The 27957-nt window shown below is 35.9% G+C and overlaps 1 protein-coding gene across 2 annotated transcripts in view; it reads left to right on the top strand.

The window, feature by feature from the left end:
* The window catches only part of LOC137407494 (fizzy-related protein homolog), a 29196-nt gene extending 4533 nt beyond the window's left edge, over positions 1-24663 (top strand). For both annotated transcript variants that reach the window (XM_068094077.1, XM_068094076.1), the window contains exons 2-12: positions 5004-5114; positions 5245-5440; positions 5625-5800; positions 6676-6774; positions 11337-11558; positions 13047-13274; positions 13721-13849; positions 13945-14115; positions 16944-17048; positions 20972-21064; positions 24184-24663. In XM_068094077.1, coding sequence (XP_067950178.1) covers positions 5067-5114; positions 5245-5440; positions 5625-5800; positions 6676-6774; positions 11337-11558; positions 13047-13274; positions 13721-13849; positions 13945-14115; positions 16944-17048; positions 20972-21064; positions 24184-24225 — 1509 coding nt within the window. In that variant the 5' untranslated portion in view covers positions 5004-5066 and the 3' untranslated portion in view covers positions 24226-24663. The remainder of the gene's footprint in view (positions 1-5003; positions 5115-5244; positions 5441-5624; positions 5801-6675; positions 6775-11336; positions 11559-13046; positions 13275-13720; positions 13850-13944; positions 14116-16943; positions 17049-20971; positions 21065-24183) is intronic.
* Positions 24664-27957: the final 3294 nt, after the last annotated feature.

Below are 27957 nucleotides of genomic sequence, written 5' to 3' on the forward strand. Positions count from 1 at the left end.
AACTAAAATTCCCCCTTTAAAATGCCAAATTCCCCCTAAGGGGGAATTTGGCATTTTAAAGGGGGGAACCCAGGTTGGGAACCACTGTTATAGAACATTGTTGAAAGTATTTAGCGGAAACACACCACTAATAATACCTACTGTAATATTTCCCCAAAGCTTCACCAGGACGTTTTGACTTTGACCGGTTTTGGCTCAACTAATTCGCAACCATCGCGAGTTAACTTGCGGATTTAGATTGTAGCTAGGCTGCCAACGCGAGTTATCTTGCCTTGGAAGTTTACCCATTCCATGTACAGTTATTTCTAAGTTATAGAATAAAAATTTTGATTAGTTATGAAAAAAATTTCTAGCAATCAAATAAACTTACAAATATGCCTCAATGATATCTTTGGTAATAGTTATAACCAAAATACTAAACCCATACCGATGTCTACCTAAACCAGAAATCAACACGGCGACTTGAAATGTTATCAATAGCGATCAGTTTTTTCAACTCCAGAAGTGAATGTGCAGATTCAGAAGTGGTAAGACAGTGAAAGACTGCATAAATCAAACAAAAACAATATTTTTAACGTTTTTATTAACTTAATTTCGGCAATTTGAATTGTTATGCTCAAATAAAATTGCACTTTTTAGGTAGGCAGACTAAAGTTATCATTCACCTTTGTTAGGATCATATTGATTCTTAGAGCTGTCTATGGAGTCTAAAAAATCAAGAACAGAGTTATTGAACATATTTTTTTATTAATTGAAACATGTTTATGACAGTGTATTTGAGATATATTGGCATGCAGATTTGCTATGTTTTGGATTGAAGGATGATACTGTCGGAAAAGAGTTTGAAATAAGAGTTGATAATTTTTTCGTTTTTGGCTAACTGTTATATATAAAAATATTATTTATAACTTTGTATTGTATGTAGCAAAACAATAATTTTAGCTAAATTACTTATATTTTTATTGTGACATTATAACTTTGTTTCAGCAAATTAAGGTTTTTGAAAATCAGAAATTTTTTAAGACTACCTTTTTTGAAACACACGTCTGTCTACATGTAAGTAATATTAAGTCTCTTTCTGAATTTTATACTTGGTTGGTTATTTTGAAAATAGAATGGGTAGCTTTATCTCAATTCGATTTCTTGTTGTAGTAAGTTAAATTGGAACATTTTTATGAAAAATGACTGGTATTTAAAGTAGATCGCATGAAAGTTAGTCGGTTGCGAGTGAGTTAAACACCAACACGCATCATTAGCTATTACCGCTCAGGTTACAAATATTCTAATCTTTAGCGTAAAGGTTGACTTGCAACAAAATTCACATTACAGTTATTTGATATCAAAAAATTCATCATGTCTTACTCTGTTGTGTTGTAGGTGCAAAATATGTGGGAATGTGATTACAAGCTCCTAAAAGTTAAAAAAACGAACAGTTAATCGCAGCTACACGAGACCGCCGTAGTTTGTATTCTTTTTCCAAAACGGCTCAAATATGACGTAGCTGTGGTAGGTGGTTTCTGTTTACACTTTCATGCAGCCTTATTCATCAAAATATTTTCACAAATATGCTTCACGCATTCAATAAAACCATGTCTATTGTTCTTACGCGTCTGTTTTATCGTCATTGTAATGCTGCCACTTTTAGCACTGATATCTTATAACTTACCGTAAAAAATCGTTAAACTTTTTAACCTTAGCTCGAAAGAGTACATATCATTGTCTGATAATCATGACGAGCCTGTTGGTTACCTGTGATAATCGAAAAGTGCCGCAAAAATTATTTGCGAAGTATTGGGTCACGTGATCAAATTACGACTTGACGATTGAATAATGCCAAAACAAAACTGTAAAGTAGCGAGCATCTATATTTAATACGGGGACTTCGGTAAAACCCGAAGTGTTTGACATAAACTAGTGCTACGATATGTTTTATAGTGAGCTTTTTATTGGCCTTTCAATTCACGTGAGAACATCACGTGACAAGACGATAATCAAACTGTAATGACTACGTCAGATAAATAAACAGGTTCCAATCTAGGCGGCTTTTCGTTTTTGAGCTTTTAAAAGCTTGTAATCGCATTCCCACTTATTTGGCACCTACAACACAACAGAGTAAAACATGGTGAATCTTTTGATAGCAAATAACTGAAATGGGAATTTTGTTGCAAGTCAACCTTTAACAGATTCGGAAGGTAGAGATTTTCTGTCGAATTTATTTATAACTATTCCAATAATCAAAGTCCACATAGTGTATAAATAAAAATCTTTTGTTGATCTAACTGGTCAATGCTGCGCTTTGACCAATTTTTGGTGATGTTAATGGCTTGTACATTCTTTATTATTTTCACTAAGGAAGGTTCTCAGTGGCATTTGTCTTTAAAAAGTACCATGAACCACATAGTGTTGACACTCCTTTAGGTAATGGCTTTGGAAAGGCTTTAAAGGTTAGCTGACAGCATTTTAAAATTGCATGTATTCCTACCAACACCATCATGATATTTTACTTTTTAGCAATGATTCTGATGTTAGAAAAACAAAAAACCATTTTTGGAGATGAAAAACGTGTGTTGCAAGTTCCAAGCTTTCATATAGGAAGCTCATTTTTTGTCATAACAGATATATGATATGATATATACATATATCATTGCCTATAATTAGCCAATAGGTGCATGAAGGACAATAGCTATTCGGTAGGCTGTCATTCTATTCCATTTCCATCTTTTGGTTATCTGACATCAGATAATATTAACACAGGGTCGAAGCAGATTTCGCAAATGTCTGAAGTATATGCCTATTTATTCGTCCCACATTAACTTTTGAGCTGTAGTTATAAAATTACGCCAATGAGCTTGTGCATGTCTTGAGGACTGCGCTAGCAAAAAGTTTTCTTTCATGCAAATAAAAAAGCTGTCAATATCAGCTATGCTCTGAAGCCATCTGTTTAAAACAACACATGTTCTGCTTCAATCATGAGTTTTTCAACCAATGTTCATGACTTAATTGATAAAGCCTGGTATTTTATTGAAATTACGCAAAATTGTTACTGAAAACTCAATCTGTAATATTATCTGCTGCTGCTAATGCCGTAACATTTTTGCTGTCGGTTAACCTTACAGAACGATTCACAAATATCTGGCTTACTTGGTTTACTTAGAATAATACAACAGATAGTTATGAGATCTTAGAAACAATGTTGTCTAAGCTCATCAAAAAAGTAGTAGTATCAGTTGTTCAAACTTATCTGTCTAATCCGGTGGTTTACCTTCTCAAAAATTTTAGGTCGTTTAGCTTTTTCTGACAGTTTAGGGATACATACTCATTGACCTTGACTTTTCCTTCTATATATTTTGTACATTTAAAAACACTCATTAATTCTTATAATCAACTTGTCGATTTAATCTATGTAGAATACTTTCTGTATGTGTCAGGAAGGCATTAATTTATGCTGGTCCAATCACAGAATATTGTTCACAAGTTCTTAGCTTTAAAATTTTTTTGGGTTTTTGATGCTATGCATAACAAGTCCACGTACTCCTCTTTATACAGAGGCGATAGTTAAATAATGATGTGTTAGTTTATTGGATTTGTGATAGAATAAGCCTCATACCGTTAAAATATATCAGCATTTAAGATACAGGTAGTTCTCGCTTAACAATGAGGTTACAATCTGAAAACCCGTATGTTGAGGAATTCCGTCGTTGAACAATCCCCCCCTTTCAAGTCTTTGTTGCATACATATAGGCTATTTACACTGTACTGTACTTCTTCACATTTTCTCTGTCTATACTTTCTGTTAGCTATATAAAGATCAACTTAGACAACATTTTGGTAGATTCTATCAGAAAGTATCAGTATTTTTCTATTATTTGGGATTGTTTTTGATGTTTGAGGGGATCTGACCTCCAGGATGTTTCAAGAATAAAATCAACTAAGCTTTATCGTGATTAAAACGGTCAGAAGAAAAATAAGATCTCGAATGATGTCAGCAGTTGTATGGCAACCTGTCTCTCTCATTATTGATATCGGCTATTGCATGCAAGTTGCACCGTTACACGTTTCAAGTCAGTGTTTATACACGTCATAATCGCACTTTCGCTGCACCTGTTCAATCCAGAAAAGGATCCCATTCAAACTATTATATCTCTAGACTGAGTTGGTCTACAAAGACAGAAATTACATCAAATTGAAGCTTGATGTCTCAGCTTTATGTTGCTATTATTTTCATTTGCATCGCTTCAATAGTGTAAGTTAAGCTTTAATAAATTAAAGATTTTAACAAAATTTCAGTTTTAACTTTATTTATTTGGCTTTTTGTGTACATGATCAAGTAAACGAGTATTAGGTTTCCATAGAGTACAATGCAGTAAATGTTGCATTATTTTTAGCTATTTCGTGTGCTTACTTTTTTGGCATATTTTTTCATTTAGCTTTAGTTTGTAATGTAGATGTCCTTTATAAGGTTTTGACTACTTCAGATGTTGGCGTAACACCTGGTTTCGTATAGGCTTAAGTGAGGGCCTACTTCAATATCATACGATAAGCAATGTCATGGTTAGAGCGCATGTGTAACATCTATACATTCTTGGTTATTTCAATGGCATTAAAAAAAATTTTCTCGGTTCATCATCTTTATGCATTTGTTTGACAATTTTCAGCACGCTGTCAAACATGTTTAGTCATCGTTAAATGAGTCCACTATTAAGTAAGGATTACCTGTAGGTCATTTTCAAAAAATTCTCAGAAGGATTATTTATGGTTATTACAACATCTTTCATGTTATTATTGAGAAGGTTGTTACATTTTTTGAACTGAACTTATTTGCTTGTCTATTATTTTATGAGTTCTAATGACTATCGACGGTTTTAACATTTTTTTAGGCTTGTCTTTGACGCCATCATTTCATAGACTTGTGTAGTTCTTTTTGATCATCAACTCAAATTTCTTCATATATTCATTCTGTCTCATCACACCATAGCAGAGTCTTTACTAATGCTTTTTTGCAGTACACTTCCAACTGATATTTTCTAAAATTGGAAATTGGCCTTTCATTTCGGAATGAGTGCGTAATGGATCCATTATATGAAAGACGGCTGACAGGTTCACCCGCTGCTTCGGTAAGCACAATACAGTAATATGGTTTCTTACAGAAATAAAATTTGCTGGGGGCCTCTCAAGGCAACTATTAGTTGATCTACGGGTTTTACTATTGCTTTGAAAGTAGAATGTGCTGATGCCTCCTTTTAGCCGGTAAAGCAGCCTCCTAATTCCAGTCCGATTGCCTCTCCTACTAAGCTAACGTATGGTGACCGATTTATTCCTACTCGAAGTGGTGCTAAATGGCACATCAACTTTGACTCTCCAAACTTGGAGTCTGAAGTAGCTTCTCGGTCTGCTGCTTCTACCCAAACACGTCTTACAAAGGAGGTCTCAAGTTCTGAAGGTTTGCATAGTTTCCTTGTATTGAGTTCATACGTTGACATCAATCATTCAACCTGTTTTATTGGTTATGGTCTTCCTTATGAAATAGGTATTACACTGGTTGAAATTTGCAGACTCATTGCTTTCATTTTTCCTGTTGACTAGGTTTTTATGCTTGTATGACACACATGCCCTGCTCATTGTAGGTAGTTTGGACTCATTAGCTTACCAGTGCTTGCTAAAAAATGAGCTACTTGGAGCGAACATAGTTGATCTGAAGCACTCTCATAATGAAGAAGTAGCTACTGAAACAACCGCTACCCCTCCCACATCGAAAGGGAGGAAAGTATTAATTGCAAGAGAAAACAACAAGCTATATCAGGTTTTTAATACTCTGCCATTTCCTTACTGTCTCACAACTTGCTACCCTTACTCTCGTTGTGCCCTTACTCTCATGCATTTTCTGTTTTTGTGATAGTTCTCTTGATCTTGTTGCTTTTCGTGTTTTTTATTAGCATTGCCCATTTCTTCTATCATTAACTTTTTTGATGTCGAACATGGCGTTAGCTAAGATTTGAATTTGCCTATTAATTCCATGGGCAACTATAGTCACATTTGGAAAAGCCCATTTGAATCAATAAAGTGATAACACTATTCCAATTGCGTTGCAAAGCTTGATCTTTGTTAAATTATAACCTAAGTTATCATAATCCTTCACCTTTATTTAAATTTGACGGTTTATTCAACTTCTGTTGACTCGACATCATTAAAGGTTTGACTACGCATGGTTCGCGTTACATTTAAAACAGTAGTAAGGTTTTTATGAAATATATCCTACTTCGCAAATGAGAGTCATGAAATTGCTTTAAGAAATTTCAGGGGTTTTAAGCTAGATAATCTCTTGCATGTCTTCAATAAGGAGAAAAAGGGGTGTTTAGATTCTTTTGTCAATCATTCAGTTATGGTTAAAATTGTTTCTCTCTTAGTCAAGAATCAGTCGGAATGCACTAGATTTCTATAAAGTAGACGTTTGAGGATTTGTTTCGAGTCAGTTCTTTCGCACTTACATCAGTTAATGAAGTTGCAGAGTGAGTTACTGGTCCTTGGAAGCCATTTAATTATCAGTTTAGCTTTTTTATGGTATCAGAAGTTTCTACCAAGTATTTTGCATTAAAAAGATCAGTGTCTCTCATTGCCCTTTTCCTATATATTTATCAGCTTTTTCTGGATTATTACCAGTACCTATTTACCTTGCAGTATCGTGTGAAGAACAAAAATGCCACCGATGATTCATCACCTTATTCTCTCTCACCTGTTGGGGAGAATAGCCACAAGCTTCTTCGCTCACCTCGAAAGGTCAGCAGTCTCATCTGTCTAGTAGGACCATAGTTTAGGTCATTAAGTTGGCTTCATTATATACAGTCACACTTGAATAACTCGCCCACAGATAGCTCGAACACATTGTCAATTTGAACGGATTTGTTCTGTTCGTTCCCACGCAATGATAAATTTCTTTAGATAACTCGAATTTAGTATCATTACCTCGAACAGTTTCCTGCCCAACTGCTACCGATATGATTGTTCACTTTAAAATATCACTTTATTTTAAGCCATAGAGATAAACATCAACTTTTAGTAGTTTTCAGGCGTCATTATTACCACCATCAGCAAAATATTTTCGTTAACGACTTTCCTAAAGGTTTGCAAAAGGTCAAATTTTACCAAACATCCACTTTGCAATGGCCCATCGAAAACAAAAGAAAGCGTGGAAACCTTCGGATGAACTTAGAGTAAAATCGGCAAAATTGATCTTGGTTAAAACGCTCAGAAGAGAAAGAAGCTCACTTTGATTTGAAGCTCACAATTGATCTTGGTTAAAACGCTCAGAAGAGAAAAAGCTCACTTTTTCTGAGCGTTTTAACTGCGATCAAGTTTTGCCAATTTTAATCTGAAAACGTCCTGGAAGTCACATCACCTAAAACAACAAACAAATCTCAAGTGATAGAAAAATGTACTTTCTGATGAAAAATTTTTCAATTTCACATGAGAGGCCATTTAACTTGCAACAAGCAATTTATGCTTTTGATATCTATATATATATATACTAGCTGCATTACCCGCCTACAGTAACAGATTCACGTGCAGCATAAGGTTTATTGAGAGTTGGCTTTCATACTGTAAAACAACTCCAAATATGCAGTTACATCTCCCTCTCTCCATCTCTCCCTCTTTCCCCTCTCTCCGTCTCTCCCCTCTCTCTCTCCCTTTCTCCCCTCTCTCTCTCCCTCTTTCTCTCTCTCCCTCTCTCTCTCCCCCCCCTCTCCTCCTCGCCCTCTCTCTCTTCTTCTCTCCCTCTCTCTCTCCTTCCCTTTTCCCCCTCTCTCTCCCTCTTTCTCTCCCTCTCTCTCCCCCCCCCCCCCCCCTCTCCTCCTCGCTCTCCCTCTCTCTCCCCTTCCCTCTCCCCCTCTCTCTCCCTCTCTTCCCCCCTCTCCTCCTCGCTCTCTCTCCCTCTCTCTCTCCCTTAGTTCAACGCAACACATGCGAATAGACAACATTTTTGGTTTTTTTGTCGGGCGTATGAAGAAACAGTTTTCGGCGTGTGCCTACTTTTGAGCAGGCGACGTATAGCTGGTCATGGCTGATGCAGGGTGACAGTAAGTCGATAGCAGCTGCTCTCTTTTTTTCACAATAGCGTATCGCAACCCTCGGAGTACTCGTGAAAGTTCTGTAATAGTAAGTTACAGTAGGCCTACTCGTAGCTGGAAAAAAATTAGTAACTCGGCTGCTGAAGGAAATGAACATGACCCACTATCACGAACAGCGGCAAATCCAACGTTATTAAGTAGTGGAGATGTGGCAATTCATAGACAATACAACATCGTATAAGAAACACTTACATTTTTGATGTGGAAATTTAGTAGGTAAGAAATGGGTTTTTCCAGTGGCTCCAAGAAACAAACGTTTACGTGACCTTCTCGGTACACGTTGGCAGTAAATATTAATTGCATGTAAATAACTACTCGTTAATTTATTTTATTTAATGAATAGTACATTTGTATAGCTGTATAGACACCTTTGTATAGGCTGCAGAACTCAGGAAAGGTGCTTTTTAACACGGCAGAAGATTTGCCGTTTAAAAAGCATGCTAACCGGGGATTTCGGTTAATGCGCTCGAGCGGTGAAAGAAAAACAACAGAATCGCCACACCTTTATATAAGCCACTTGGCTCAAATCGTCAGAGAAAAGTAGCGGCTAATAGTCCATATTACGAAATTACGATATTACGAAATTACGATAATTAGTACTCATATTAATTCGGTTGGCTTCGTTTGACCGAATGGAAAAAGAAAGACCGCTCTATAATTTATTTACCGTTACTACACATATTAATTCAGTTCGCTTCGTACGACCGAAATTCGTACGACGATAAAAGAAAAGACCGCTCTATAAGGCGGACAATCAATCAATCACACAGATACACAGACAACGATTGCCGTTTATATAGTAGATTATTGCAAAACAACGTTTTTCCAGTGGTTGCAAGAAACAAATGCTCACATGACCTTCCCGGTACACGTTGGCAGTAAATATTAATTAGATGTAATTATTTTACTAATTAATTTATTTAAAGAGTAGTAAATTTTATTTAATTCACTACTAATATTTACTACTAATTTAACTTTACTACTTACTCATATTAATTAAGTTTGCTTCGTACGATCGAATCGAAAAAGAAAAGACCGCCATATAATCTATTTATACTGCTCACATTTGGGAGTTATCGGTAACTCGATATATCGAGAAGACAACTCATATTATTAGCATATCAGTATTTATCGTCCATCCTACGATGAATAGTAGGTTACGTATTATAATAGAGGCGTGTACTAACCGGATATTCCCGTTAATTCGCCCTAGCGGTGAAAGAAAAAACCACCGAATAGCCGCGCCTTTATATAAGCCGCATGGCTCACAAACCATCAGAAAAAAGTAGCGGCTAATAGTCGGAAAAGTATGGTACTCTATAAAGCGGACAGACAGATAGACAGACAACGATTGCCGTTTATATAGTAGATATATATATATATATATATATAGTTTGTATATGTATATGTATCTACTGATAAATACATGAACTTGTGACAGTGCTCTGATAAGTTAAACGCTTTGATAACTCGAACACTTTTACTTGGTCCCGTGACGTTTGAGTTATCCAAGTTTGACTGTATATATAAGTTACTAGCAGCAAGCTCCGCATTTCTTCGCATCTTTTTTGTCTTCAACACATATTGCTTTTATGACAACAATCTTTGAAAACCTCGGAAGGCAATTGTCTTCAATGCATGCGAATGTATTGTTAATGTAGTTTTTATGGAAATCATATCATGCACACAGTTTAAAGTTGTTTCCTCATGTTAATCAAATATTCAAAGGAGGGGCAACTCCCTATAATACTCATGTTTTTATCTGTGCAAACCTTTTGCTTTTCTGTTTCCTGTTTTTCTCTGTATTTAAACCATAACTGTCACGAACAACTTTTATCGTATTAACTAGGTAAATCAGACACGCTGATTCCAATTTTGTAATCAAAATAAAGATTAGTCCACTAACTTTCAGAGTAATGAAGGCTTTTTTACAGCGTTTTAATATCGGTCTCGAAAACAACACGATCGGCATAACAAGCTCCGCCCATAAATACATGACGTAACCTAGCTTTTTAGGTACAGCAGTTACGTAGGGATGTTTAGACCGATTTAGAATAATAGAGATGGGTGTTTTAAAATCCATTAATATCTAAATTCAGCCTTAAAAATAATATCAGTTTTTTCTGAAAGGTAGATGAGCTATTTAACATTGCATATTTAAAAAAGCGCGATAACAACGCTAGCTTGTGATAAAACCGCGCTTTTTGAGCTCATTTTTCTCAGCGTCCAGCCCATTTAAACGTCATGTAACAAGCTACGAGCAATTTTAAATAGTTTATATACCTTTCATAAAAAACTTAAATTATTTTACAGGCTGGATTTAGATAATAATTGGTTTTAAGACACCCATCTCTATTATTCTAAATCGGACTAAACATTCCTAACTTCTGTTCCTGAAAAGGCTAGGTTTCGTCACATATTTATGGGCGGAGCTTGTAATGCCGATTGTGTTGTTTTCGAAACGAATATTGAAACGCTTTAAAAAAGCCTAAATGACTTTGAAGGTTAGTGGACTAATCTTTATTTTGAGTACAAAATCGGAATTAACGTGTCTGATTTACCTAGTAAATACGATAAAAGTTGTTCGTGACAGTTATGGTTTAACTGTTTGAAAGAATACAAGACTGTGAGAGCCTAGTCTTAATTAACTAGTAATTTCCTATAGAATGAGCATTTTTCAGTTTCTAATCCAATAGCTCATGGTGCATCTATACCAAAAACGAAAGTTCAAAGATGTTTGATTGAGCCTGGCGTTGCTTGGAGTTGCCCTGCCTTTTCACATAAAATAAGCTGTAGGTCACGCATGGAACTCTGGCGGTCTGCTCATGTAACTCTTCCATCATCTGAGAATTTTTTAATGTTGCAGAACCCGTTCTTATAAGAGTATTCTTCAAAACTAAAAGTCCGTAAGATTAGTGCAGTCGGTAGAGTCTCGATATCTTAAGCTGAATGTCACGAGTCCGAGCTCAGCGCATAGCAATCTCATGAAGCATTTATATTATCGCCTATTTTATTTCTGCAGTGCAATGGTATCAAGTGAGATGGCTAGACAATCCGAGATTTACGAGTATATAGATATGAATGCAGATTAACGACGTACCAATGTTTTAGGCTATTTGGGAACATAAGTTATATGGCTGTAATTGTGCTGGCATATGTACTATTATACGATTGATATGTACAGCATTGTACCAGTCTCTTGGTATACTATAGGCACAGCGGAAGATATCAAGAGTTCCATTTAAGGTGCTGGATGCACCGGAGCTCCAAGATGACTTCTACCTCAATCTGGTCGACTGGTCTTCTCAGAATGTGCTGAGTGTAGGCCTTGGCTCGTGTGTATACCTCTGGAGCGCTAGCGATAGTCAAGTCATCAGGTTATGCGACCTGTCGGTAGAAACTGACAAGGTCACATCAGTTTCCTGGTCTGATAGGGTGAGTAATGCATCTGTTTTGTGCGGCAGGTAACCAGTAGTGTTCACCTCTATTCCTCACCTTAGCTACCTCAAGTTTCATTTGAACATGTCTAGCAAACATGCATGTAAATTTTGTGTTAGTGCGTTGTGTCACATTAACATCACCCATTATAACTTTATGGTATCACTAGTTAGAACTAGCAACAAGTGGTAACCTTAAAGGTTGACTTGCAACAAAATTCACATTACAGTTATTTGATATGAAAAGATTCACCATGTCTTATTCTGTTGTGTTGTAGGTGCAAAATATGTGGAAAGGTGATTACAAGCTCTTAAAAGCTCAAAAACGAACAGGAAATCGCAGCCACACGAGACCGCCGTAGTTTGGATTCTCTTTCCAAAACGGCTCAAATGTGACGCAGTTGTGAGAGATGGTTTCTGTTTACACTTTCATGCAACCTTATTCGTCGAAATGTTTTCACAAATATTCTTCAGGCATTCAATATCGTCATCGTAATGCTGTCACTCTTTTATCGTCATCGTAATGCTGTCACTTTTAGCAGTGATATCTTACAACTATATCGTCATCGTAATATCGTCAATATCGTCATCATAATGCTGTCACTCTTTTATCGTCATCGTAATGCTGTCACTTTTAGCAGTGATATCTTACAACTTACCATAAAAATTCGTTTAATTTTTTAGCCTTAGCTTGAAGGAGTACATATCATTGTCTGATAATCATGACAAGCCTGTTGGTCACTTGTGATAATCGAAAAGTGCTGCAGAAATTGTTTGCGAAGTATTGGGTCACATGATTAGATTACGACTTGCCGATTAGACCAAACCGAAACAAAACTGTAAAGTAGCGAGCATCTATATTTGATACGGGGTCTTCGGTAAAACCCGAAGTGTTTGTCATAAACTAGTGCTACGATAAGTTTTATATAGAGCTTTGTATTGGCCTTCCAATTCACGTGAGAACATCACGTGACAAGACAATAGCCAAATTTCATGGCTACATCATCGAAATAAAGAGATTCCAATCTACGGTGGCTTTTCGTTTTTGAGCTTTTAAGAGCTTGTAATCACATTTCCACATATTTGGCTTTTACGACACAGCAGAGTAAGACATGGTGAATCATTTGATACCAAATAACTGTAATGTGAATTTTATTGCAAGTCAACCTTTAAACCAAGGTGCAATTAGCAGTTAGAGTTACCAGTTAGTTAGTCATCTGAGGACGGATTGGAACTGTGAGTCACTTTCAAAGTGGTGGACAAAGAGTTTGTGAACTTGCTCATGAATAAACAGAAATGTAATAATTTACATTCTAATGTAATAATAATGTAATAATTCACAACAGAGCTTTAAAAGTGTTCTACAGAATTTAGGAATTCAGAATTTAGTCACTTGTGCTAAACTATTGTTGGGAACATGATAAACCTGGACATTCGCTGTAGTAAAATGCTCTGCACACGGTCTGTAAAATATTTCTAAACACAGGGTAACATTGTTGCTGTGGGCACAGACACTGGTCATGTTCAGATTTGGGATGTAGAAGCAACGAAACGCATCACTTCCTTTGCTGGTCATACAGCGAGGGTAGGTGCCCTTGCCTGGAACGCTGATCTCCTTTCATCAGGCAGCAGGGACAGATTAATAATACAAAGAGATATTCGTTCAAATCTTCCGAGTGAGAGCGTTAGAAAGCTTTCTGGTCACAGACAAGAGGTTGGTTACTCAGAAAACATCCCATTTATTTGCTTATGCCCTCTCCCTCGTCTTGTCTTTAAACTGTTTGTCTTGGCCTGTCAATTCATCTTTGTTCTGTATCTCTTGCCTCTGCCTATGAGTGTTTCTTAGAAACTTCACTCATCTGTAATACTCTCCATAACTCTTCCTGAACTTGTTTTCTTTTGTCATTTACGTTTCATTTTTCAAGTTAATCTTTTCTCCTTTTCCTTTGTCTGTTTCTGACATGCCTTGTATTTTTAGCCGTATTTATTTTTCAAATTACTGGCTTTGTGCTAACTTTCTTTCTCCTTACATTATGATTTTTACATATGTTTTCTTGTCATGCCTCTACATTCCCCTGCATCCTGTTTTGTCCAGTTTTTGTTATTCCTTTCTGTTACTATCTTGACTAGCTGTTTCATTAATTTGTTTGTATCTGCTAGGTCTGTGGGTTGAAATGGTCTCCTGATCACCAACACTTGGCTTCTGGTGGCAATGACAACAAGCTCTTAGTATGGAACTCCGTCTCCAGTGCTAGCCCTCTGCATACATACTCAGATCACATAGCAGCTGTATGTACATGCATTTCTCTCATACATCTCAATGTCTAACTAACTTTGTTCTATCACATAAACTGACACATTTGTCATTATTCACTGCACGGCAGGTGAAAGCTATCGCTTGGTCTCCACACCAACATGGCCTACTAGCCTCTGGAGGCGGCACTGCTGATAAATGTATTAGATTTTGGAATACACTGACAGGCCAGCCTTTACAATCCGTTGACACCGGGTCTCAAGTCTGCAATCTTGCGTGGAGCAAGCACTCTAATGAGCTAGTAAGTTAATATTATTTCATTTTGCTCGCTGTACTGCCGCTAGTTTTGATCGAACATTTTATTCTGTGTAGCCTAAATACATTGAGAGTTTGGTTTGTTGGTATTCTCACCTAATTATCTACTTGACAAGGCATGCTTTATATAAACTTGACTTACTTGCGCATAAAGATATCTTTACCAGCGTCTCTGTAATGTATCTCTACTAGTGTCTCTTTACTATATCTCTACTAGTGTCTCTCTACTGTATCTCTACTAGTGTCTCTTTACTATATCTCTACTAGTGTCTCTCTACTGTATCTCTACTAGTTAATATCTATTGCTTGCAATTAAACTACGATGATCTTATAGCCTGCGTTGCAATTTGGAGCTTTGAAGTTTTTTATTTCATTCTAAATTTAAAGGCATATTTTTATTTTGTAATTATATTTAACAAGGCTACATAAAAGCCCATTGCACTTATTGATGTTTGCTACAGTTGGCAGCCACAACTGGCTTTATATGCGCAATAGAAGATGAGTTAGGAGCGTCGGTCCATTCGTACGCCGAGTTTAAACAACTGCAATGACTCTATCAAATAATATGCTATAAACCTGCAAATTCATAAGCTATGTAATAATAATCTATCAACGGCTAAAAACATATTCCAGAACAAGTGACATAAGCAAACCATACTTATAATACATGCAGAAACTTAAATTAACATTTTTTTAACAAAAATATTTGCTTCATTCGGAATCCTTTCATCTTTTTCAGCCCAGTTCAGATTACTGCAGTGATGCTATCAAATAATATGGTATAATTCTACAACTTTGTAAGTTATATAATTATTAGAGCTACACAATGATCGTGTTAATTGAACGATAAAGGCAATCAATATAAATACACGATTAACTGAGTTGAGCCAATTAACTTTCAAATAAAGTGCAACAAAGGTGATGATCGTGATGTGGGTTCCTTTGTATTGTTTAATATATTGTATAGGATTTTGCTGGCCTTCACTCAGGCATGATCTAGATCGCAATGATTGTTGCATAAATTGTAAGAAAAGTGAGTATGGTTTTTCTTCGTTTTATTCCAAAGGAATTTCTATTAGTCGTATAGCTGCGACTACTATGCTCTCCTAGCGAGAGTGCTCCTTATATATACATACGTACATTTTCCCCGGACCGTATAATTGAACCGGGTAGGAAACCATAAAATAATGAATGATTAATAGAGTCACCAACACATTTGCTTAATTACGGCCAAACTAGCAAATTATTAGCGGTAAGACACATAATAAAGGCAGACGCAATATGCAAAATATATATAAGAGTAATTATATGCGAGTATATAAAAGAGCAGAAATAAATTCGTGGTCCAGCGTCCGTCACAATATAACATTAACATAGTAGGTTACTACCATTTAATTTACCAGCAAATAAATATTATGACAAGCAACACTTTACCAATTAGATACAACCACAATTATTTTGCTCCCAATTATGAAAACGCTAAGTGAGTCACTAACATAAAACTTGTTTATACAACAAAATAAGTGCTGTGTCGATCTAGCCTGTAAGCGGCCATGTTGTTAGTTGTTTGATCATGTTTCTAGGTAATAGCAACAAAAGTGATTTCAGTATTGTTTATTATCTTACAATCTATTTTTTGTTTACACATCAAAACTTTCTTTGGTAAATTATACAGGTACAGTCAAACATGGATAACTCGAACTTCACGGGACCGCGCAAAAGTGTTCGAATTATCAGAGCGTTCAAGTTATCAGAGCACTGTCACAAGTCCATGTATTTACTTATTTATTAGTAGATAAATGTACATATACAATCTATAATATGAATCAAAAGCACAAATGGCTTGTTTCAAATTAAGTGCTTCTAATGTAAAGTTTAAAACGTTTTTAAAACTTGATCGTTGTTGAAATGCTCAAAAGAAAAGACATCTTTTTCTTTTGAGCGTTTTACCCACGATCAATTTTGCCGATTTTTCTTGAAGTTTATGCAAAGATTACCTCACTTTACCTCGCTTCCGAAGGACGATCGCTATGCGGATGTTTGGTATAAATCAAATTTCACCAAACCTTTAGAAAAGTCATTGACAAAAATATTTTGCCGATGGTGGTAATAACGACGCTTATGAATTACGAAAAGTTAAGGTTTACCTCTATGGCTTGGAATAAAGTGATTTTCTAAAGCGATAACAAGTGTTTCGGTAGCCGTTGGGAAAAAAACAGTTCGAGTTAACAGTGTTGAGTTCGAGTTATCTATAGCTATTTATCATTACGTAGGAACGGACCAAAGAAACCGTTCGAGTTAACCATGTGTTCGAGCTATCCGCGGGCGAGTTATCCATGTTTGACTGTATTTTCATTTTTCAAGAAATCTTAATCATATATTGCATATAGCGTTAAAATTTTTAGATGATTTAGATGATGCCATCTTGCTTTTGTATGGCAATTTTTATTTGATTGGCGTCATTTCTGTAGCCAGTGCCAAATGCTGCAGGTGAAGTCTGTGCTTTCCTTCGCAGATAAAAAAATTTGGTACCTTTTTTAACTCGGCAACATTAGAGTGGAGCTTTTTAACTGCCTTTAAGTCTCAGCTTTTTCTATCATTTGCTCCTTTGTGGAAAAATAATATTCAAAGATATTAAGTGTCCCATTCCCAAGTGTTCCCAATATTGAAAGATTGTAGATTGTAATAACACCCTATTAAGTAGAATATTATTAGGTTAGTCTTATGGTTATATTTTAAACGGAAAGCATGATTCTCAGATGTAGTACGTCTCTTTATTGACTTTGTCTATTATACTTTTCCTATGCTTGGCAGGTAAGCACACACGGTTACTCACAGAATCAAATACTTGTCTGGAAATATCCATCTTTACTCCAGATGGCCAAGCTTACAGGACACTCATATAGAGTTCTTTATCTGGTAAGTTACATTTTAGCCCAGCGCACTCCTAGTGCTTTGGAGTGCTTGGCCTGTGAACAGCAGGTCGAGATTAGCTTCCTAAAAAGGCCACTAGTGGTAACAGGAAGAAAATCTAATCTGATCTTGTTCTCTGTTAAATCAACCTTGCGGATTCATCTGCACTTTGACATTGAAATAGATTAACTGTAGTTTAGTTTTTCGTGAGACTGGAATTTTGTGAGACTGGAGTGTGGCGAGACTGGAGCGTGGCGAGACTGGAGCGTGGCGAGACTGGAGCGTGGCGAGACTGGAGCGTGGCGAGACTGGAGTGTGGCGAGACTGGAGTGTGGTGAGACTGGAGTGTGGCGAGACTGGAGTGTGGCGAGACTGGAGTGTGGCGAGACTGGAGTGTGGCGAGACTGGAGTGTGGCGAGACTGGAGTTTGGCGAAGAAGTTAGTACTTTTAAGCTACGTCGCTAATTCATTTAAAGTGTTGAGATCCTTACAGTAGACTAACAGAAGTTTTCCCATGGTTGTTCAGTGCTCAAACTCTCTTTTATGAATGTGTAACTTGGCAGCCGACAGGTTCAGAAAGTTAATATTTGCTCTCATCACTAATTTATAGAATACATTAGAGATGAGGAATCAATGATAATATACGAGGTCTGATCAATAAGTTCCCGGAATTGTGTTATCATGACTAGTAGTCTATGTCGGAGTTACTTTTTCATGGTTGCAAATGAAAGAGCAACTCCTAATTAGTTAGTACAGAAAGTTTTAGGCCAAAATTCGTAGTCGTTGCTAAGCAATATTAATAGAATCACGGACTAGTTTGGATCTTCCGGCGAATTTTTTAAAATGGCCGATCAAAACGAACAACGCGTCTGTATAAAATTTTGTGCCAAACTCGGTAAATCACCATCAGATACCTTTCAAATGTTGCATACAGCCTTCGAAGATGAGTCCCTAAAGAAAACACAAGTCTATGAATAGCACAAACGGTTTAGAGAAGGAAGAGAAGAGGTTGAAGACGATAAACGCTGTGGAGCTCCAACATCACGAAGGACTGTCACTGCTATTGACACTGTAAAGGCTATAGGCAACGCTGATCGCCGTGTTACTATACGAGAAGTAAGCCAACAAACTGGGCTTTCTTTTGGTACCATTCATAAAATATTAAAAGATGATCTTAACATGCATAGGGTAGTTGCAAAGTTTGTTCCACGTTTGCTGAATGATGATTAAAAGCAGAGAAGAATTGACATATGTAGCGAACTTAAGACAGCAGTACTGCATGATCCCGACTTCCTAAAAACTGTTATAACAGCTGATGAAAGCTGGGTGTATGGGTACGACCCTGAAACCAAAATGCAGAGTTCACAGTGGAAGTCACCTGAGTCTCCTAGACCAAAGAAGGTGAGGATGTCATGGTCAGCGATCACAACACTTCTGGTTGTTTTCTTTGACATTGATGGAATAGTACACAAAGAATTCTTACCTCCAGGAACTACTTTTAATCAGTATGTTTACAGAGATATTTTAAGGCGCTTGAAAGAAAGTATCAGGTGCAAAAGACCAGCTTTAGCAAAGCCAGGTGGTTGGAGGTTACATCATGATAACGCCCCAGCACACACATCTTTGACTGTGAATGAATTCTGTGCCAAACACTCCATCTCTATTGTGCCTCATCCCCCGTACTCACCAGACCTTGCTCCCTGTGACTTCTGGTTGTTTCCAAAGTTAAAATTTTCTCTTAAAAGTGAACGATTTGAAGACATCGAATCAATTAAAAGAAATACAACTTCGGAGTTGCGGGCCCTGAAGAAAGCGGACTTCTGTCACTGCTTTGAGCAATGGCAGCGGCGTTGGACTAAATGTATAGACTCTCAAGGAATGTATTTTGAAGGAGACTAATTTAGTTTGTTTGTAAATCTATCTATATTGCAACAATACAGCCATTCCTGGAACATGTTGATCAGACCTCGTAGTCACAATCACACAAGCAATAATCCAGAGGTTATTAAGACTGACTGAGGTTTTGTATGTTGCAACAGATCATCTAAAATTATGATTGTAAGCTTTTATCAGTACCCCTTTGTAGATCTCAAATTGAATTTTGTCTTCAGCAATGCTACTTGCAAAAGCATCAACTGTAGTACAAATGGCATGAACTCTGTTAACAGGTCATAAAAATTACAACTAATTATTTTTAGCTTTAAATTGTGAGATTGTAATTTTGAAACGTGAAAAGTTGTTTAGTTCAGCTATTGTAACCTCATCAACAAATACAAGCTAGTAAGTGTTATGAGAACAGGAAAATATAAGTGTAGAGGGTTGGAAACTGTAGGATGTTATGGTAATGAGACAGATGACTCTTCTTTCTTCCATGTCATTATAATAATCAGTGACAAACCATGTGCACTTACACTATATCTGTACATGTACACTTTCATTATATCCGTACATGTACACTTACACTATCTCTGTACATGTACCCTTACACTATCTCTGCACATGTACCCTTACACTATCTCTGCGCATGTACACTTACTCTATCTCTCCACGTATAAACTTACACTATCTCTTTACATATACCCTTACACCAACTCTTTTCATGTACACTTACACTATTTCTGTACATGTACACTTACTTTATCTCTGTACATATACACTTGCACGATCTCTGTACATGTACACTTACATTATATCTGTAAATTTACACTTACACTATCTCTCCACAAATACACTTGCACTGTTTTTGTACATATGCACTTACACTATTTCTGGATAAAGAGACTCATTCTTGAATCATGTTCGTATCTACATTTATTATCTTGAACAAATTAATTTCCATAACAAATAACTTGAACCCAGTTAATTCATTTCTAGTAACTAAATTCATTAAATTTACTCGAAGTAACTATAAAATGCATATTCCTGATTACTAAAAACAAATTGAAAGAGTAATTGAACACAGGATTATAGTAAAAGTATAAATAAGTTGCAGCACAGTACTCTTTGGTTTTTAGCGTAATGCAAGGTTCACACTCATTTTTGTGTCAGATACTGCCAAACATTTACATACAATTGCCTAGCATACAAAATTGCAACAAACAATGTAAGATTTCGGAAAATATTTAGCAGGTATAGTTAACTAATAATTTGGATGATTTGTTTTAAAAATTGGGTAAAAAAAATCTGATAAAATTTAAGGATTATAAACAATTTTGCATAAGTAGTAGCGAAGAAGCAATGTAAATAAGTGCAGTTTTTGAATGCTACTGTATATGCTGGGATGAACAATAGTTTTTCTCCTTCTGCTACCTAGCTGCAGCAGCTGAAATTATCTGCAGTCGACTAAGAAGTCTCGTATTTGTAAAGCTCTGTGCATTGTACACATCGTCAAATTCACTGCACAAATGTATTTGAGATGCGTATGGTCCTTAAATAGGCATGGGCGGTTTCATATGTACACTACTGCGAGTATTCCTATTGATGAGAGGACAACTCTTCGCTGAAGCTATAAAGGTTCCACACATTCAAAGATGATTAATTAGGATTGTGAGACTATCTATTTATGGCTCTCTATCAATAAATAAACTTAGTTAAAATGCATGCTGTAGTAAAACAAATTAGATTATAATGTTTCGATGCGAGACCTGAGTACAGTTAGGATTCAAGCATTCTATGATTTAAAGGACGTTTGGTAACTCATAAAATGTTGAATCTTTTATTTCTGACCTCTACCTTAAAATCGTTGATTATTTCTGTTCACCACTGAGTATGACAAGCCTATTGTTATAGAATTGTATGTTTATAATACATAGTATTCATATATATTACATTTTTATATACTGTAGTATGTAAAATACATACTATATTTACACACATTGTATAGCCTCCTCTCTTTCAGGATGTCTGTATGTATGAGCTCATTGCTTTAGGCCATGTCTCCGGATGGTGAAGCTATCGTGACAGGAGCTGGTGATGAAACTCTTAGATTCTGGAATGTTTTCAGTAAATCCCATTCTAACAAAGTACGTAGTAAGTCCCAGCTCGCATTACTCATGGCATCTTAGTGAGTTGGCCTAGACAGGTGGTCACAATTCTGAGTTGCACTTTGCTCGTGCCTCTTTTTATGATAGGCACTCAACAGTGGTTCAAAAATTAGACTTTTGCTTTACAGAGCATTTTATTAAAACTTGTTTAGGTGACTATAATTAGTAGCCTAACCGATTTGTAGGCTGTAATTCATTTTATTACTCGTGAAGTTACAAGGTGTTTACACTCATGTGAAGCTCTTTAAATTGTGTATGTTATCAAGGGTTACTGTGGGTGTAGCAAGGTTTATACGTTCAATTGAGGCAATCGGAAGAGATGTCAGTCATTCAGTTCACAGGTGGCGATTCTTTACAGTTGGGTTTCCCACTATACTAGCATTACTTTTGACATTAGTTGCTGTATAAAGGCTTTTCATTGTGAGAATGCTGTACTTTTGAACAAACTTTGCTGTAATATTGTTATTATCAGAATATTGGTCTAAGTAAATTGGAAATTCCTCAGTCAGATAAAATCTTAACCCTTTGAACCTTGGCCATACTTGTCAATGCGTGTCGGTAATCCTTGGCAATTTGTCCAACGATCCGAAGTTTTTAAACTTTTATTAAATACATGTATATCTAAATGTGTTCATAATATGATGTTATTTGGTGAAACACTAAAAAATTCAGGCAACTAACACACCAAATATCTTCAAACTGAAAAGCAATATTTAGCCATTACTCTAGCTAAAACTATAAAAATTAGTACAATTTAAAAAACTCATAAAAATATTTACAGTAGTATCATATTCATCGAGCACATATTCATCATCATTTCATGATTCAAAATAAACTAGAAAGCTAAAGTTAGTACTATAAAATTTTTCATTTGCAATCATCCATCGCCTACCAACGAACAAGTCGTATCAATTTTTCCTCGATATCGTTCTAATAAAATTCGTTATTATAACGAAGGAAGTAGATAAAGGGATTGGGGAACTGTTACAAATGGAAGTGAAATTTCTTGTGTAACATCCTGTACAAGAATTAATTTTATTGGTTTGCACGTTTACTTGGAAACAGCATGTGAATGCCGGTATTTCGACCACTGGGGTTTCTGACACACCTTACACAATGCCGGAATGACGGCTGTTAGGGTTCAAATAGTTAAGGCTATCACAAATACAGTGCACCCTCGGGTTGCAATTATCCTGTTATACGTTGTTTTGCCTTACGATGTGGAACACAATGCTTTTTCACCCCCGACACGCGCCAGTTTTCACCCCTGTCCCCGACACGCGCCAGTTTTCACCCCTGTCCCCGACACGCGCCAGTTTTCACCCCTGTCCCCGACACACGCCAGTTTTCACCCCTGTCCCCGACACGCGCCAGTTTTCACCCCTGTCCCCGACACGCGCCAGTTTTCACCCCTGTCCCCGACACACGCCAGTTTTCACCCCTGTCCCCGACACGCGCCAGTTTTCACCCCCGTCCCCGACACGCGCCAGTTTTCACCCCTGTCCCCGACACGCGCCAGTTTTCACCCCTGTCCCCGACACACGCCAGTTTTCACCCCTGTCCCCGACACGCGCCAGTTTTCACCCCTGTCCCCGACACGCGCCAGTTTTCACCCCTGTCCCCGACACACGCCAGTTTTCACTCCTGTCCCCGACACGCGCCAGTTTTTGCCATACGACGTCAACAAAAATTTCTCTCAAAATTCAAATTTGGCAGTCCGTGTGCTGAATACATCGGAATAATGAAGATGGGGATATGCTATTCGCCTGAAAGAGATACGATGCTCGCTCTCTCTCAGTTCAACGTTATTCATTATAAGTTTTAGTGAAAACGAAACCGGAAACAGATAAGTGATCAAATTTTGGACGATGACAAAATTACAGTTTAGTAAAATACTTCCTAAAACTCAGCTTCAGGTGTGGGTTTACTAAGCAAAATTCATTCAAGTTAAATTCAAGGTTTATGTTTAGTGTTTTCACTTTTCTTGTACATACAATTTTTTGCCTAAAATTTGTAACAGAACTGAACAATAAAAACTTGTACATACACATGTACTAGCTGTGCTTCCCGACCTTGCCAGGGTATTAACAATCAGTTTATCAACACTGAGAAGTGATGAGAGTTGCCTACCACTTGCTATTAGTCTGGCACATTGCCAATGGAAAATGGTATTAAAATTAGGCTTAAAAACAGTGGGAGTGATGATAGTTGCCTACCACTTGCTATTAGCCTGGCACATTGCTGATGGAAAATTTCAGTAAGCTAGTTAATAAGCGCTAGGCTTATAATGACGGTACGCCATGACGTTGCACCAACGTCGTCCAGCTACAGCTATTCTAAGAATAGCTATAGCTGGAGGACACGCATACATACTTTGAGAAATATATATATATATATTTCTCAAAGTATGATCCTTACTTCTATATATATATATATATATATATATATATATATATATATATATATAGATATATATAAGTAAGGATCAGGCATACAATTGGAAAGCCCTACAATGGAAAATTTCATTGTATTTGTTGATATAATAATTAAACCGCTGTCTTTGGACTGCTAATAAAAGTTCATTTGAAAGAATTGCTGCCTTTGAAAGAGTGTTAACTGTGACCTTACCTGCTAGCCAATGTCAGGATGTAATTTAAATTCAAATTTGCATAACATCATCTCTGTTCATAGCTTGTTAGTGCTCAATTGCCAAAAAGTGTTCCACAAGTGGATTATATTTAAATATCACTTTTGTCCCTTGATGCATTCAGAGCAGCTGTAACCTGGCCTTAGCATTGTATGGGTATTTCTAATAATAATAATATTTAAGAATAACAAGTGATAAGAATAAGTGAGCAAGAATAATTTAGATGTTTCCAGAAGGAAAGGATCAGCAGAACTTGATTGAAGTTTTGCTGCATCGGGTGAAAATGGAAGTTGAAATTATCTATGGCTTGTGATAGTTGGAAATAGTTTGGATTTTACTATGAAGATGAATAACAATAAGAATACTGATAGCCTTAGAGCAGTAGTAAGTAGCATGGCAACTGTTGGATGGTTCTGAGCCTATCCGGTTTCATTTCTCTTGTCTTTTGCAGGATTCAAAGTCAGTTCTGAACCTTTTCAACAGAATAAGATGATGCACTTTTATTTGTTATTCATTCTATGTCAACATCTATATTATGTGCTTGGAGAATTGTTATGATTGCTTTATTGTTCCTAGGTAATTAAAATTATATTGTAATATATATTCTATTATATATTCTATTAATATATTTTGTTTGCTATTTATTTGTTAGTTGATAGTCAGGGATCAATGAATGATGAATGTTGTTAAAAAATCGTGATATATTTATTTGTTTCTATAGTATCTTTTCTTCTTTTGCTGTATTTTTTGATCTTATTTTTTTATGCCAGCTGAATTAGCTAACCTTGATCATAAAGCAGTCTTAACGTATTATGGTGCCATAGACATCTCACTGGCTATTTTTTATCGTCTGATTAGCTCGTCATCTTCTAGTTCACTCAGCTCTGTTCCTGTCCCAACGGGAAACACCAGAATGTGTAAATAAAACCAACTTGTCACTTCAAACCATCACCATCAGCGTGTAAACCGTGAGTTATCCTTTAGCGATCATGATATCAATTTGAGTAACCGTTCAGCTACTCATAATCAAATGGAACTGAGAACTTGGGCAGTTTGTGATTTGGATCCATCTGTGCAAGCTGGTGGTGTTCAGTGTATGAGTTGTATGTAGCAAAACTACAATTGTCTTCGAGAAGAAACTAATATTGTAAACGTATGTTATTGTCTGCTGCTTGTTGATCGGATCATCTGCAGCAGTTCATAAGTCCTTGCACATAACTTGACTTTCCTTAGACGTGATGAACCACAAAAAAGAGCTTTGAAGAGATTGGTTAACTCTAAATTTATAACATAAGAGCTTGCCTGAATAAACCCTGCGAGAGTAAAGTGGCAAACTTGGTTCTACAAACTCGTTTCCATGGTTGTACAAAACTTGGTTCTGTGAAACTAGTTTTTGTACGTTAACAGAAATATAGATCTGTAACTATAAAGCACGAGTGATCCAACAAAAAATAGCATATAATTTTGAAGTGTATGCATACAACAAGCAAATTCAAGCAATTATAACGAAATGGAATATTTCAATGGGGCGATAACTACCAGCCATCGCAGCACCATTTCGTTTTTCAAAAACATTGCTTAAAATGTCTATTTGCGAAGCAGCTTTCTTTTAAGCTGTTTAATATAGTCAGGGTGGATTATAAGGTCTACAAATAGAATTTAATATAGTCAGGGTAGATTATGAGGTATACCAATATAATGTAATATAGTCAGGGTAGGTTATGAGGTATACCAATATAATTTCATATAGTCAGGGTAGATTATGAGGCCTACCAATAGAATTTAATATAGTCAGGGTAGATTATGAGGTATACCAATATAATTTCATATAGTCAGGGTAGATTATGAGGTCTACCAATATAATTTAATATAGTCAGGGTAGATTATGAGGTCTACCAATATAATTTAATATAGGGTAGATTATGAGGTCTACCAATAGAATTTAATATAGGGTGGATTATGAGGTCTACCAATATAATTTAATATAGCCAGGGTAGATTATGAGGTATACTAATATAATTTAATATATTCAGGGTAGATTATGAGGTCTACCAATATAATTTCATATAGTCAGGGTAGATTATGAGGCCTACCAATAGAATTTAATATAGTCAGGGTAGATTATGAGGTATACCAATATAATTTCATATAGTCAGGGTAGATTATGAGGTCTACCAATATAATTTAATATAGTCAGGGTAGATTATGAGGTCTACCAATATAATTTAATATAGGGTAGATTATGAGGTCTACCAATAGAATTTAATATAGGGTGGATTATGAGGTCTACCAATATAATTTAATATAGCCAGGGTAGATTATGAGGTATACTAATATAATTTAATATATTCAGGGTAGATTATGAGGTCTACCAATATAATTTCATATAGTCAGGGTAGATTATGAAGTATACCAATATAATTTCATATAGTCGGGGTAGACTATGAGGTATACCAATATAATTTCATATAGTCAGGGTAGATTATGAGGTCTACCAATATAATTTCATATAGTCAGGGTAGATTATGAGGTATACCAATATAATTTCATATAGTCAGGGTAGATTATGAGGTCTACCAATATAATTTCATATAGTCAGGGTAGATTATGAGGTATACCAATATAATTTCATATAGTCAGAGTAGATTATGAGGTCTACCAATATAATTTCATATAGTCAGGGTAGATTATGAGGTATACCAATATAATTTCATATAGTCAGAGTAGATTATGAGGTCTACCAATATAATTTAATATAGTCAGGGTAGATTATGAGGTCTACCAATAGAATTTAATATAGGGTGGATTATGAGGTCTACCAATATAATTTAATATAGCCAGGGTAGATTATGAGGTATACTAATATAATTTAATATATTCAGGGTAGATTATGAGGTCTACCAATATAATTTCATATAGTCAGGGTAGATTATGAAGTATACCAATATAATTTCATATAGTCGGGGTAGACTATGAGGTATACCAATATAATTTCATATAGTCAGGGTAGATTATGAGGTCTACCAATATAATTTCATATAGTCAGGGTAGATTATGAGGTATACCAATATAATTTCATATAGTCAGAGTAGATTATGAGGTCTACCAATATAATTTCATATAGTCAGGGTAGATTATGAGGTATACCAATATAATTTCATATAGTCAGGGTAGATTATGAGGTCTACCAATATAATTTCATATAGTCAGGGTAGATTATGAAGTATACCAATATAATTTCATATAGTCAGGGTAGATTATAAGGTCTACCAATATAATTTCATATAGTCAGGGTAGATTATGAGGTCTACCAATATAATTTCATATAGTCAGGGCAGATTATGAGGTATACCAATATAATTTCATATAGTCAGGGTAGATTATGAGGTATACCAATATAATTTAATATAGTCGGGGTAGATTATGAGGTCTACCAATATAATTTCATAGTCAGGGTAGATTATGAAGTATACCAATATAATTTCATATAGTCAGGGTAGATTATGAGGTATACCAATATAATTTCATATAGTCGGGTAGATTATGAGGTATACCAATATAATTTCATATAGTCAGGGTAGATTATGAGGTCTACCAATATAATTTCATATAGTCAGGGTAGATTATGAGGTATACCAATATAATTTCATATAGTCAGGGTAGATTATGAGGTCTACCAATATAATTTCATATAGTCAGGGTAGATTATGAGGTATACCAATATAATTTCATATAGTCAGGGTAGATTATGAGGTCTACCAATATAATTTCATATAGTCAGGGTAGATTATGAGGTCTACCAATATAATTTCATATAGTCAGGGTAGATTATGAGGTCTACCAATATAATTTCATATAGTCAGGGTAGATTATGAGGTATACCAATATAATTTCATATAATCAGAGTAGATTATGAGGTCTACCAATATAATTTCATATAGTCGGGTAGATTATGAGGTATACCAATATAATTTCATATAGTCAGGGTAGATTATGAGGTATACCAATATAATTTCATATAGTCAGGGTAGATTATGAGGTATACCAATATAATTTTATATAGTCGGGTAGATTATGAGGTATACCAATATAATTTCATATAGTCAGGGTAGATTATGAGGTGCAATTTGGCATGCAGACTAAGAAATCTGTCACATGGAAAGTCTCAGCAATGCAAGGGGATGCTCACGAACTGGTGTTTTGTAAATGTAGTTTCAACTACATA

The sequence above is a fragment of the Watersipora subatra genome, chromosome 1, assembly GCF_963576615.1.
Source record: "Watersipora subatra chromosome 1, tzWatSuba1.1, whole genome shotgun sequence".
Taxonomy (NCBI): domain Eukaryota; kingdom Metazoa; phylum Bryozoa; class Gymnolaemata; order Cheilostomatida; family Watersiporidae; genus Watersipora; species Watersipora subatra.